This window comes from Corythoichthys intestinalis, chromosome 21 (assembly GCF_030265065.1).
Source record: "Corythoichthys intestinalis isolate RoL2023-P3 chromosome 21, ASM3026506v1, whole genome shotgun sequence".
In the NCBI taxonomy this organism is placed as follows: Eukaryota; Metazoa; Chordata; class Actinopteri; order Syngnathiformes; family Syngnathidae; genus Corythoichthys; species Corythoichthys intestinalis.
Window position 1 is genome coordinate 22,678,090 of NC_080415.1, and position 14,618 is coordinate 22,692,707.

The 14,618-nt window shown below is 39.3% G+C and overlaps 2 protein-coding genes across 4 annotated transcripts in view; one reads left to right on the forward strand and one right to left on the reverse strand.

Moving 5' to 3' along the window:
* The window catches only part of cpn1 (carboxypeptidase N, polypeptide 1), a 42,778-nt gene that overhangs the window by 1,682 nt on the left and 26,478 nt on the right, over positions 1-14,618 (forward strand). The gene's annotated exons all lie outside the window — the stretch shown is intronic.
* Positions 1,338-14,618, reverse strand: part of LOC130909141 (integrin beta-3-like) — a 47,969-nt gene continuing 34,688 nt past the window's right edge. For 2 of the 3 annotated variants that reach the window (XM_057825262.1, XM_057825263.1), the window contains 6 exons: positions 10,627-11,059; positions 7,508-7,730; positions 7,322-7,422; positions 7,123-7,242; positions 4,568-4,734; positions 1,338-3,088 (listed from right to left, as the gene is read on the reverse strand). In XM_057825262.1, the coding sequence (XP_057681245.1) occupies positions 3,020-3,088; positions 4,568-4,734; positions 7,123-7,242; positions 7,322-7,422; positions 7,508-7,730; positions 10,627-11,059 (1,113 nt within the window). In that variant the 3' untranslated portion in view covers positions 1,338-3,019. Of the gene's footprint in view, positions 3,089-4,567; positions 4,735-7,122; positions 7,243-7,269; positions 7,423-7,507; positions 7,731-10,626; positions 11,060-14,618 lie in introns of those variants that run through there. The other variant, XM_057825264.1, reaches the window with a different exon arrangement.

The window sequence follows — 14,618 nt, forward strand, 5'->3', positions numbered from 1 at the left end:
CTGTCACTAAGTAGCATTTGCGATCCCTAAACAAAACTAACAATATAAATTACCCCCAAGAACGGTCAGAGTCGTAAGACAACCAGAGGGTATAATATACAGAAAGACAGGGCATATGGTGATAAAGGATAGCTTGTTGAAACAGGAGAATGTCATTGTCAGTGGCGTAAGGGAAAAGGTGTGGATCAGGTCAGCTGTTTTTTAGCCCTTGACATGCCATCTCTTTAACTGAACATTTGCATGTTCTTCCACATCTTTACCAGTGAATTTGGCATCAGGGACATCATTTTCGGACAGAATTGGTAGGTTTAGCTCAGTGAACATCTCGTTCGTACACTATTTACATGCATCTAGCATGAGGGACAAACGCGAGCGTGTCCCCCCCTTAGCAACAGTTCCTAACGTCATGGATACTAATGAGCGGAAGTGACGTGTAGCGTGCGGTACGCTATTCCCTATGAAGATCAAGGAACAATACAAACTGTGGATACTTGCTGCTGGCTATGACATAAACACTGGTGGAAAAAATATCACTCCTGTCTGCACCCTGTTACCTACAGAGCTGCTGGATTACAAATGTTGCTGTTCATACTATTTATTGACATGCAATGGTGAGTTTTAATGCCTACAACCTGAAAACATTGCCAACACTATTGACTGCATGGGTCATCGGTGATTTTCATGCGTGCATATGTTGTTTTTTATTGGCATGCCAGGACAGGCCCATTGACTCACGCTACCTTAGCCACTCCAGAGCCCTGAAACTAATAAATAACTAACAAACTGCACGGAATTTGTTGAAATCAACTCCACCGACTAATTAAACCCTTGTTAACTCGAAGATTAAGCCTAATATAAAAAATTCTGAACTTCCCCTTTAAGTTCAAGTAACAGTCTAAAGTGACAGTGAGATAAGGTAAGTGTTGCCGGTGAGGCATCTACAGATTACTATAAATGTACATGACTTATTAGTGAAATCCAACTGAGTTGTACTTAAGCAGTGATTTTTACACATACTACTAACTACTCTAGAGTAGGCCTGCACAATATATAATTTGAACATCGCCATCGCAATGTGCGCATGTGCAATAGTCACATCGTTGAATGTGCATTTTTTTTTTTTAACATGTTAACTTTTTTTTTACTTCATAAAAGCAGCAAGTGTGCAGATTCTGGATCATTTTCATATACAGCAAGCCTGGATTAAACGGCATTATATAAATTAGGGATCTCCCCGATACAATCACGTTATCGGAAATCAGGCCGATTGCGCCATTTTGCAGAAGATCGGAATCAGGTGAAAATGATCGAGTTTGTAATTTAGAAAATATACAGGTACTCCCTGGGTTACGACGTACTCGAGTTACGCGATTTTGACTCGTCCGCCATTTTGTCTCCAGTCTTTTTTTTTTTTTTTCTCGAATAAACAGTACCTTATTGTACCTCATAGTATCTGATTTTTTAATTTACTTGATTAATATGACATATTCTGTCCTCACAAAACCTGAAGTTGTTCAGGTTTACAGATATCAAATAAGGCAATTGTGCTTTTTGAAGCTGTTTACTTCCTCCACCTTTAACAGTTTGCAAAGCTGTGACACACATATGTACACTTATGTTCAAAACGACACACATTTTAACAATAAAACACTTATCACAAAACAATTGGCGTTCAAACATCCATCCAGTCTGCTCAATATGGAACTTTAGAAGATTAAATAAGTCAAATTAGCCTGACAAAAGTCATCTATCTTAAAGGCTACGAAAGCTATCGTATTTACAATTCTCATAGCAAATCGCTCACACGTAACTCCACAAACTGTAGCTGTAAACGTACTTACAAATGCGTGCACAAACATATTAGCGGAAACAACTTCCAGCCTTATGTGGGCCAAACCATGTAAGTCGTGACCTGGGGACCACCTGTGTATTGTTTCCAATCGTTCCAATATCGTTCAGGCCTTTCCCAAACATGGCTATTCAAGTTATGTGGTGAAAATTCATGTAGTTTTAATATTGCAATATATCGCAAGCCCCCCAAAAATCGCAATGATAGGGTTTTCCAATATCGTTCTGGCCTACTGAAGAGGGACCCTGTGTACTTATATCCGCAATCATAACTGAGTTACAGGTCTTCTTTGAAAAAAAACCTTTGAATTCTTATTCCACCTTTAGCATGGTTTGTTCCTGACCAAACTTTACAAAAGGACAGGATATAGATTATCTTTACGTAATCCTAAACTTTAATCTGTGGACTGGTGTGATCGAAATTTGTGACCTCACAGTTTTTTCTTTAGGGTCAATCCCAACACCCCTAAAACTTGTTCCTGCCCTTCTGACTACCTTTGAAATGTGGTACTCCTAAAATCATGCATGGATACATTTTGCTCTAATAAAGAAATACTCATTTTATTTTTTCCTACAAGGAAAACGGAAAACTAAAAAAAACAAAATTTAAAAAATCTTATGTATTGAAAAAACATCTATACAAAATGAAATTATTGATTATTTTCCCACAGTAATGAATGGGCTGAACCCATACAACCCAACAACAGTGCAGTTACATTATATGTCCAGGGATTGGCAGTAGAGTGTAATTTAAAATTTGTTTTATAGAATACCGTTAGCGAAGACCAGGTTTATTGCCCAAGTGATTTTTAACTTACGGTTTTCTCATAAAAAAATATGACATACTTGCTAAATATTACATTTTTTGTGTAGATTCACAGTCATTTAGGTCATGCTAATGGTTGAATCGAAACATCACTATTGTACAGTATCTTTTATTAGCTGACATACACATCAGTAGCTGAGCAGTCACAGAAAACAACATTTATTAAAGCCAGAGCGTCGTTTTGAAACAAATTACTGATCAAGAGCCCTCCAGTCATTTATACATATTTACAAAATAACAATAATTCTTCATATTTATTGCCTTGTGACAGTAGAGACCTGCACATGAGTCTGTGCCTTCCCACAGCGGAAGTCCGTTTCATCCTTGGAGTATTTTCAGCCATCGTCAGTCTTTTCCTCTGTACGTGATGTTTGTGAAGGTGGATGTGGCTCCCTTGTAAAGAGGGTTGTGCCCCTATTAGTGAATAACAAACACACATATTTAGTCTGTTCTGCTGATTTCACACCATTTCTTTCTCACTGCTTCAGGTGCCTTATGTTGATAGTCAGATAAGTGCCCAGATAGGAAATGCTTTAGCAAGTGAGAGTGTGGTTTGCATTTTAAACGTAGCGAAAGCGAACATTTTGAAATGAATTGTTGCGGTTAGGCAGGAGCCACACAGAAGCCTATTACCAGGCAAAGCCGCGCAAGGTAGGCTAATTTAAAGCCGAGCCTTCCGCTGGCTGCCTTTTGTAGTGCTGGTCCAAACAGCAGGCCAGGCAAATAATAAAAAGACACCAAGATACAGCGTGTGTGTGGCCCCATAAGATCCCTTTACACCGCTGGGCATTTTTCTGCCTTAGCTCTGCTGTCGACTGAAATTAACATCACAACCTCACTGTGGAGCATTACTTCCACTATCTGGAATATCATGTGTCCAAATTCCAAGTGTAGGCAGCTAAAGTTGAAGACATGACAGTTTGAATTTGAACTTGGTCAAATTTTGGGTCAGTGTTGTTTTCGTCAACGATGATTATAACGAAAATTTTTCGTTGACGAACAATTTGTTTTCATGACGATGACAAGACGATAACGAGCTAAAAACTTATCTTGGTAGACTAAAACTTAACGACAATAATGCCAGTTTTCGTCTGACGAGACGAGAACGAGACGAACATGCGCCATAGTTTTCGTCCCATGTTCACAATGTGTGACAATTTATGTGTCGTTAGCCTGGCTGGTTGTGTCACTCATGTGACGTGCTGCGACCCCCCAACTAACCCACTAGTCTTGTGTCCTCTCCAGTCTCCCAATTGCTTGTTTTGAGACACACACAGTAAGATTTATCTTCTTATCTCGGCAACAGAGAATATGCAGTGTGTTTTAGCCTAGTATGGTCTTTGCTGCGTGCTAATTGTAACTCGTGGCGTTAGCATAGGATTCACGTTCACGTTAGCATTAGGCTACTGCTAACAGCGAGCGTCCTCCTAAACTGTTGGACAACTTTTTTCCATACAGTTCGTTGCATCCAGGTGGGTATAACTAATTTAAAATAATGTAGCCTACAGTTTTCCTGCTGAGTGTCTTATCACGTGATAGATTTGTAGATGCTACAATATGTGCTCGTCTGTCAAAGTTGAATGGAAACCTTTTCTTACTTATTTTTGGAGTGAAACTTTTGCATTTTACAGACGAAATTATTGAGTTAATGTCGACTAAAACTAGACGAAATTAGTCTGAGTTTTCGTCAACAAAACTAGACTGAGACATACACATTTTGAAATGACTAAAATATGACTAACACTAATAGTATTATCGTCCAAAAGACGAAAACTTAGACAAAAATTAAAATGGCTGCCAAAAACAACACTGTGGGGGTTTAGTTACCCTTTAAGTTAACACAAAGCATATGATTGCATTGCAACCAATTGATTATCAGAATATTCTACTCACCGTGTCCCATTTGGCCCGTGCTCGCTCTTCCTCAAATTTAGCAAACTCGCGCCTGTCGTGAATAGTGATAAGCAGCTTCCAGATGAGCAATGTGGCCAAACCCAGGAACAAGATGGCTCCTGCCACAGAAAGCAGCACCACCAACACGTCCGGGCCCTCAGGACAGTCTAAAAAATATTATTTTAATTTTTTTGTGCTGTTTAAAGTTAAACATTTAAAATTAACATCTGGCACAGTAAAAGGCAAAGGTGGATGCTCTTGTTTTGCTCCAACCAACCCCAATATCAAGAATGAGTATGTAAAATACTCGGCACCCTGAGGGAGAGGCCAGCTTTTACAAGTGACATCAAAGCTCCACTTCCTGTGCTTTTATTTTTGCTTTGTTTCCTGTCTCTCAATTTACCCTGTTGCTACACAAAACATCTTTTTTTCAAATCTTGTGAATCATTTTGGAGTGTTTCTGTTACTTGAACAGGGGTTCTCACTTTCGTGTCTGCTTGGAGCTTCATTTTGCTTACTTAGCACTCTTAATGTGCAGTCAGCAGGTCCCAGAGGACCTGGGTTGAGATGTTTTACAACCCACTTTGCCTCGGCAGGACGCAAAAGTGTTCAAGGTAAACTTTGGCGTACTTCCCTGCTTCAAATGTGCAGTATAAATTAGACGCACACATTCATTAGAGGTAAACGACCCTAGGACAGACTTCCTCTCCGGGCAATTGGTGCACATTAAAAGACTGCCCTTTTCCCGCTCCTCCACCACCCAAAAAGCAGATGACAAAAATGTACAGTGACCTGGCATATATGACACTTCATCAGTCATACTGGCACAAGTCGACTCGTGTAGGTAGATTATCCATCCACCCATCCAAAAATGTTCTATAACATTTATCCTCATCAGGGTTACATGTGAGCTGGAGCCTAATTAAAACTCACTGGCTGCCATTGACAACAATAGACGTCCAATCAAGTTGAACTGGGAGGCTGTTATTGATCAGTTGAAATGGATTGAATGTCTATCAATGACAGCTAGTGAGTTAAAATATAGTAATGTATTCTCATGTTTTAAGTTGAATATCTATAAAAAAAAAAAAAAAATTTAATTAAAAAAAGACTATATTATTAAAATGCATGATAAATATTTGCAGATCAATACTATATTTCATTTTATATTCCATATTTTATCATAATTGTTTTTATAATTACGGTGTAGTTATATAGCATATAACATTAACATTTTCAACAGTTAATATATTTTTCTAATGCTTAAAAAAAAAAAAATGTATGCCATGTTCGTGCGAATTGGTCTAATGTAAATTCTGACATCAAGGGATAATTGAATAAATGTACCAGCTATTTACAAAACAAATTAATTAATTAATCAGAAAAAATATAAATGCAATGAGCACATGAATTGTATACATTAAACTATCATTCACTGCCATTTAACTGATTAAGCAAACAAATATATAAATGCAATGAGCACATGAATTGTATACATTATACTATCATTCACTGCCATTGACTATCATCTCCAAGGGGTTCATGGAAAAAAAAACAAATGTACCAGTAATATTTAAAAAAAAAAAAAAAAAGAAATACCGTAATTTTCGGACTATAGGCCGCCACTTTTTTCCTTCATTTTGAATCCTGTGGCTTATAGTCCAGTGCGGCTTATTTGTTGATTTATTGGGGTAATAGATAACACTTTGTTTGACAGCGGCGTCATAAAACTGCCATAAGACCGTCATAATTATGGCATGACACTATCATGGGCATTAATAAATGCTTTTGACCGGTGTCATTAAGTGTCATCTGTCAATGATGTTACAAACTCCATTTATGTCCAAAAGTGAGATAATTTGCCAGATGACACAAAATGACATTGGCCAGAAGCATTCATTAATGCTCATTGCAGTGTCATATCATAATTATGATGGTCTTATTACAGTCTTATAGTGCCACTGTCAAATAAAGTTTTACCAAATACCATAACAAGCAATTAATGAAACAACCGGAACGGTAACTGAAGAAATAATTAGCACAGAACATGAATTTTAAGTGTTATTTACATCTGTATCGCTGCAATGCATGCTAGGAGGCATTTTGGACGATAAAAGTGTTTACAGCAGGTGGCAGCCGAGGTTGACAGTCTCCTTCAAGGGAGCAGTGATGGCCAAATGAAGCTTCTTGAAGCAGTGAAGCTCTGCAGCCAGTTGGTTCAAAGCTTCATAGTGGTTCATTTGGTCTTATGACAGTCTTATGATGCCGCTGTCAAAGTGTTACCGGTTATCTTTTGGTGTAAATATCCAATACTACAGTGAGGGCAGCTGGAGCTTATAGTCCAGTGCGGCTTATTAATGAACAAATGCCGTTTTTATGTCAAATTTTGTGGGCGGCAGCTTATACTCAGGTGCGCATTATAGTCCGAAAATTTCGGTACATGAAAAAAATAATTTTGGGGGGGGGGAAAAATCAATAATTGAATTGGACGTCTATAGCAACCAATGGCAGCCAATGAGTCAATAAACCAATTTTCAAATGAATGCAATGATTACCTGGCTCCTTGACGACAAACAACATGGACTTTCCACTCGCATCTTCATAGTATTGGAAACGCTGCACGCAGTCGTTCTCATCCTTGTAGGTGCAGTTAACTGCATTTGTGTCATGAAGGACTGAGCACAATGTTTAAATGTCACTTGTTAGACTTATTCTTTCTCTTATTATTTTTTTTTTACTGACCAGGTGTCTTACCTAATTCCTCCATGAGCTCAATCTCATCCTTACATATGCGAGCACATGTGTTGTCTTCAAACAGCTTGCCTCTCTTGAAATGTTTACACTCCACACATTCCCTGCCATTAAACCAAACACATAAACACACACACAATTAGTAAATTCCCAAAGTGGACTTGGCGAAACTGGAATGTTCCTTAGTACTTTTTCATGGTGCATGCGTCAGGGCAGGTGGGACACTTGTCGCAGGTGGCCCCGTACGCTCCGGGCTGGGTGCACTCGCAGGCGCCGCACACACACTGGCCACGCCCACTGCACAGCAAGCCCAGGTGCGACATGCAGGTGTCAGTGCGGGTGGAGCAGTTGCAGTTCTCTCCCTGCCAGTCGGGGGCGCACTGGCAGAAGCCGCAGTTGCACTGGCCGTGGCCTGGAAGAATAATAATACTAGATTTTAATTGAATGATCATTTATTTAATTCTATTTCTGACTCTTTCGTTGCAGTTGACGGCGATGGACGTCCAATCTATATGATTCACAATCACTACCAGCACTCCTAGTTCAAATAAATTGGACATCCATCGCTGTCAGTGGCAGCAAATAAGTAATGGCAGATGGGAACGTAATGTCCCTTGTGCCAGTACTTCTCAAAATTTCTATAATAACTACAATGTGAATGTTATTTTCCTTTCATGTTCCACAACTCAACAAAAGCATCATCTGTGGTGTCTGGTCAGCTTTTATTTTTGTCATATTTTTCCCATCTGTGTACTACAATAGAGTCATGGTGTGGAAAACTTTGCGGCCACAGTTTCCACGATCAAACGTTCTGCAATAATCACCACGCCACCACTGAAAAGTCATTGTGAAAAATACTTCTTCTTCAGAGGTTTAAGGCAGCAACTTTTCTACAAAACCACCGTTCTGCCCCCTTTTTTCAGCCCAAACATGGGTTTATTTTTAGCTTCATTACCCTACACTGGGCCCATGACTAAACACAAAGGTATTTTCATGTTAGTCTGTTCAATGGGAGAATACATTGTAAGTGTGTAGACTCTAGGGAGCAAAGCCAAACATACCATTATGATGTTAGGATGCGATGCAGTACACAAGCGGAAAGGAAACTTTTATTTTGAAGGGTATTGTTGTAAAATGAAACTAAAATGAATTGAAAGTGTTAAACACCATTGTTTGTGCTAAATGTAAATGTGTTAAAATGACATATTACCACATGCAACAAATAGAGAGTATACTATTGACACTGTTCAATAGTATTTCTACATGTTATATGTCAGAACATTGTAATACAGTGTGACCGAAAGGAAAATTACTGACAGTGTCTTATGAAAGACCATTCATTGTGACGAACACCCATTTAACCTCCACAAAAAAATCCCCACTTGACCTTCTTATGCTTAAGAATGATGTCATAGTTCTCGCTGAATGACACATAGTCTCTATTTTTCTTCATTTTGCCTTGATTCAACGTTCAGATTTCAAAACGCGTGAATCTTCAGCACAGTCCCAGTGTAGCATATGTTTATTGTGAATGAAGCACAAGACCCGGTTTTAGAAGAGAAGTGTTTTTGGTTGTAATTTTTCCCAGATGAGGTCTGTAGCAAGTCAGTATGCGGTAATGATGACTGCCAAGTCATAATGCTGAGACGCATGCGTGAGTACATTCTCCAAGACACCCATAAGCTTGTCTCATTCAGTGTTAACGCTTGGTGGAAATTCCAAATTATAGCTTTTGTTTTGGTGAAGGAGAATTTTGACCAAATATTAATGTATTTCACTTGAAACCATCAAGTTTAACAGAGCTGGAAAATCACGGGATGCTTAAAATCCCTTTGAAGTCGGTCGACGATATGCACACTGGAGCACATCAATATTTATGATTTTGTTTGTGTTCCTTTTGTAACAAAATAATCAGTGTTGTCAGTAACGCGTTACTTAGTAACCTGATTACTTCCTTTCAGTAACGAGTAATGAAACACGTTTATTTTTCCAAACCAGTAATCTGATTAGTTAGTGTCTGTGTGTTGCCTCATAATGTATGGAGAGTTAAGAATATTGTAGTCATGTACGATTCATACGAAGAGCGTTTTGAATAGAAAATGGTAAAAAAAAGTTCCGGCTACGTGTCCGTTTCCATGGTAACCGCTCACAATTAAGTGTTTTGGGACATAGCAAGGCGTGTGCCAGTGCGGGTGCACATGCCACCTGTTGAGATGTGCGAGGGAATATTAATCTGTGTGTGTCCATGAATAAACGTGAGTATTTTTCCTTCATTCTGGAGGGTTCCAGCGATAGGTTTGAGTCGCTGAATGCGCGGCTGTTTCGTAGCTTTGCCGTTGCAATGACGGGTAGTCATCGTTTCAAATCGGCAAGCATTTTATTCATCATATTCGTGTTGCACATTTATGCCGTTAGGTGGCGTGATCGTGTAGCATCTTTGGGAAGTGTTGTAAGTCCGATTGAGTGTAAATTGCTTCGTTGCCGCCACATTTTGTGGCCAAATTGACCGCGTGTGTGTACAGCGTACTTCCGGGTTGTGCGCGCGCATCCGTGCCCGCCCCCACCTTTGTGTTTATTGCACTGTGCAATTCATTTGTGTGTTGTTGTATATTGTGCAGTCAATTTGCATTGTCTTACATTGGCACTGATTTGCTGTTAACACTAAACCGAAATTCAGAATTCTTGACTTTAGGCTTAATCTTTGCGTTAGCGAGGTTTAATTAGTCGGTGGAGTTGATTTCAACAAATTTCATGTTATTTATTATTGTCAGGGCACCGGAGTGGCTAAGCTAGCACAAGTCAATGGTGGTTGAAATCAACTTCATCAACTAATTAAATAACTCGAAGGTTAAGCCTTATGTGAAAAATTCCCCTTTAAATTCAAATATCGGAAAAGTCAATTACATGCAATGACATTTTTCTGTTGTCATTCTTATGTTGAGGCGGCAAAGGAAGAAAAATTGGTAAAAAGTGCGACCCTCGTGAGGAAAAACGGCATGGAAAATGAATGAATGAATGAATGAATGATCGATAAATTACTTTTAAAGTAACTTAGTTACATTGATAAAAAAGTAATCAGTAAAGTAACTAGATTACGGTTTTGAGGCGTAATCAGTAATAAAATTACTTTTTCAAGTAATCTGTGACAACACTCAAAATAATCTATTTTTTGAGGGCTCAAACTCCGCGGGAAACTTGAGGATACATAGATTTCAATGGTAGGAGGAAACCCAAGCCGGAAAACAGTGAGTAGAAACATAGTAAGTGAATGCAAAATGAATGAATGATCATTCTAACAAAGTACATACCAGAGCAGAGTTCTCCTTTGTAACGAAGGCAATTGAAGTCATCGCACTCGCACAGCTTTCCCCACACTTTCCCAAAGTCGCTGCTGTGGCACACACACTGGCCGCACACGCAATCTCCCCGCCCGCTGCACACGCCAGACGCGCCGGCCTCCGTGCAGCGGTCCTGCTCAGCCGGGCTGTAGTCACCCTCGGCGCACTCGCAGTGCGGGCCCAGGCGCCCCGGGTGACACGAGCAAATGCCGCATTGGAAGGTGCCATTTCCGTGGTGACATTTGGGGCTGTTGGGCTGAGCTTTGTTCTGGCATTTGCAGTCGCACTCGATGGTGACGGTGATGGAAAGAGAGTCCTTGAAGCCCACTGGTTTGATGATGAAGGTCTTCTTTTTCTTTTGTTTGGGGCAGGCTCTGGCTCGGGCCTCTACGCTGAAAGACACCTGACAAGCATCGGCATAAAAATCAGGCTTTTTCCTTCAGTTAACTTTATGGCTCCCATTGACAGCGTTTGACGTTTAATCTATGTTGACTGCCGCGACAAAATAGATTGGACGTCATGTGCCGTCGATGGCATTGAAACATCAGCCAGCCCTCCCCTTATTATAGAAACGTAAGACAACAGAATGCTTCCACATGCAGTTTTGTAATCATTCATTCAGCATTACATCGAAATCTGGTACAGGTCCAAAAGCGGGCAGTGACGGCGTGTGGAGGGGTGACCATATAAGGAGAAAATGAGGCCCAGAGAAAGATATGTGTGGAGGCCAAAAAATGTCACCTGGGGTGTTGAGAAGAGGAAGGAGCCAAATTTAAAAAGAAAGAAAATAGGAAGAAGCAAAGGACAGATTACACATTAATTCCAGGAAGGTTGAAATTGTAAAAACGGAACTATCTAACATTTGAAGTTCTATTAGTGTTCTAAACTTCAAAAGACAGCAAACTCAATCCCAACTGCATTATCAGGATATAGACATGTTTATATAGTGCAGGGGTCAGCAACCTTTTTGGTGTGGCGTGCCACTTTAAAATTTTCTTGTCAATCAGTGTGCCACACCAAGATTAATGACGCACATCCGAATTTTTATATTCAACAGAGCTGTAATTTTACTCCAAAGAAAACAACATGAACATACGTTGAAATCTTACAACTACCGTTCTTCTTTATCAAATAACTAAAAAATACAAGTATATTGTAGAAAATATCAAAACTTGAGCATCATCTTATGTAAATATATCACACACACACAACCCAGCAAGAAAAGGGGAAAGGGAAAGGGGTTTTCCATGAATTTCATGTTTTGTCTTGTAGTGGCGTTTGACATTTGTTGTGCGACACACACACAACGCTCTCGAGGCATAATGCACAGAGCAAGCGGAAGTAACCAGCCAACCAGTTGTTACCGGCACCCCCAAGGGGCCGCTGTCCCCTACAGTATGACCAGCTTACTAGTTAAGCGTAAGAAAAAGAGAGGCAGGGAGCAAGGTGTTGAGAGAGAGTTGTGCGAAGAACGCCATGAAAAGTGGCTGTGTCCCATGCTGGTTTTAGCTTTGTTAATAAAAGTCTCCAGCAAAATACCATCCAACGTGTCACTGTGTTTTTATACACATCACCACCTCTCTGAAGTAAGTACCGGGCGAATCGACGACAACAAGCCACGTTAATCGCCTGTCCACTACACACTACGGTGCAGAGTTGCAATTACCAAAAAAGTGCAATTGGTAACACAGTGTACTTCCGCCAGCTCTCTGATTGGTCGGCTTCGTGACATGTTAGTAGCATGGGCTGAATTAAACGCGCAGAGAAAAAAATCCGACAAGCGCAAGAGTCGAGAAATTGGGGAAGAGCTGGAGGTGTGTTCAAAATCCATTATTGCCCGCATATAACGCCACAGGCAGAGTGGGTGAGAGGGACGGTCCCGTAAAGCCCCTAAATAACAGGGCGCGCAACTGAAAATGCCTTAATTTCCGGTAAAAAGGCGCATTGTAAATGGGCTCGCTTCCGCTATCTAAACAGCTAAACATGAAAAGGTTCACACTCCGGATGTTTTCAGTAATCCTTTATGTGTCTCTTTTCTTTTTTTGTGAAACTAAAACAATGAAAAAATACATGCAATCAGCAACAATGCTGCAAATAACAAAAATGCCATCCATATATGCAAACACAATTAGCCTGTATTCAGTAGTTCTTAATTAGAAATATCAAACACATTTTCCTCAAACATGCAACCTAAAGACAATATAAAGAGTGTAATTCTCAAATTGACAACAAAATACTCAGACGTTGCTCTAAAGAACACAAATGCCACTGAAGTGTTGAGAGTGGAGCTGCCATGTAACACACTGAATCACATTTGAAGAACTTCCTATTTGCATTTTTCTTCTACTGTTTTAGAACCAATAAATAAAACGGCCACAAGATGGGGCGCTTCAGCAACTGATAAAGATACAACCGACAATAAACATAACACGCTTTTTTTTTTTTTTTTGGCCATGCCCTCGCGTGTCACTGGTTAACCCTTCGCGTGCCAGTGCTGACACGCGTGTCATAGGTTGCCGACCCCTGATATAGTGGAATATAAGAATGGAAAATTAATTTTGAAACAATTACGATAATGCAGACTGAAATTTTACAACATATCGGATCCACATCAGCTAGTAAACAAATGATAAATATTGAACAAGTAAAAAATGTCATTTTTAAGTTGAGTACATCAAAGCTATTTTTTCTCTATTGGTGTAATGCATCATGGGATACTGTACACAGTGATCCCTCGCTCCCGTTTCAAACTTCGCGCCCTCAGTCCATTGCAGATATTTTTTTTCAATTAAAAAAAAGAATAAATACAGATGAGCTGTCCCGATCCGATCACATAGTCTCATTCTCCCTCCTGCTGCTTTTTTTGGTCAGGCAGTGCACTGGAGTTGCTTGTTAAAGTTAACGATGATTGACAGTCATTAAGGTTTGATCTTGCCAAAGAAACTTGGAAGCCAAAACTTCAAGGCGCCGCATGTGTCAATCATCGTTTAGTTTGTTAAACACTTGCTGTGGCAACTCATAGTGTTTAAGTGAGCAGTGACAGCGGATTTGAGTGGACTCACTCAATGAAGCATTTATTAAAGACAAGCATTTTTCTACGTTATTCTTGTTTAAAAATAATTCGGTGGGACAGTAACATGTTTAAAACTAATCATGATTATTACATCTGAAGTGCTTAAAAACTGTTTATTAAAATATATAAATGCATATTTTTTAATTATTTTTTTTCCATTATACTTATCGTCTTATAAGTATTTCTTTCCAATGCTAAATCTGAATAAATACGTTGAACACACAAAAAAAAAATGTGTGGGGTGTGGGTGCTACTTCGCGGTTTTTCTCTTTTCGCGGCGGGTTCTGGTCCCCATTAACCCCGAAAAACGAGGGATCACTGTATTGCTTTTCTGGGGACTATTAAATCATATAGGGCAGTGGTTCTTTAAAATGGATTGGATATCTACTGTATTGCCGTTGATGGCAACCAATGAGTTAAATATGATAGACTAAGCTATAACTACTTGAGTTGTATTTGACTTTTCAATACAATAAAATGCATTTAATTCTCAAACTGTCATTAAAAAAACCTTTGGTACACGTCTTATATAACTTTTAAGTGCATACATATTACATACATAAGTGTAGTAATAATTCTCAAACTGTCCATCATCTTACAATGGCTTACTTCTTCTGTACTTTTTTTTTTTTTTTTTTTTAATAAAAACCCATTTACGATCAAAACTTTGACTTACAGCGCTGCTGTATTTTAATATTCAATATTTGGAGAGATAAGTATTTTAGGGGGTACTTGATGTAAAAAGTAGGGCTGTCAAAATGATCGTGTTAACGGGCGGTAATTAATTTTTTTAATTAATCACGTTCAAATATTTGACGTATTTAACGCACATGCCCCGCTCAAACAGATTAAAATGACAGCACAGCGTCATGTCCACTTGTTACTTGTG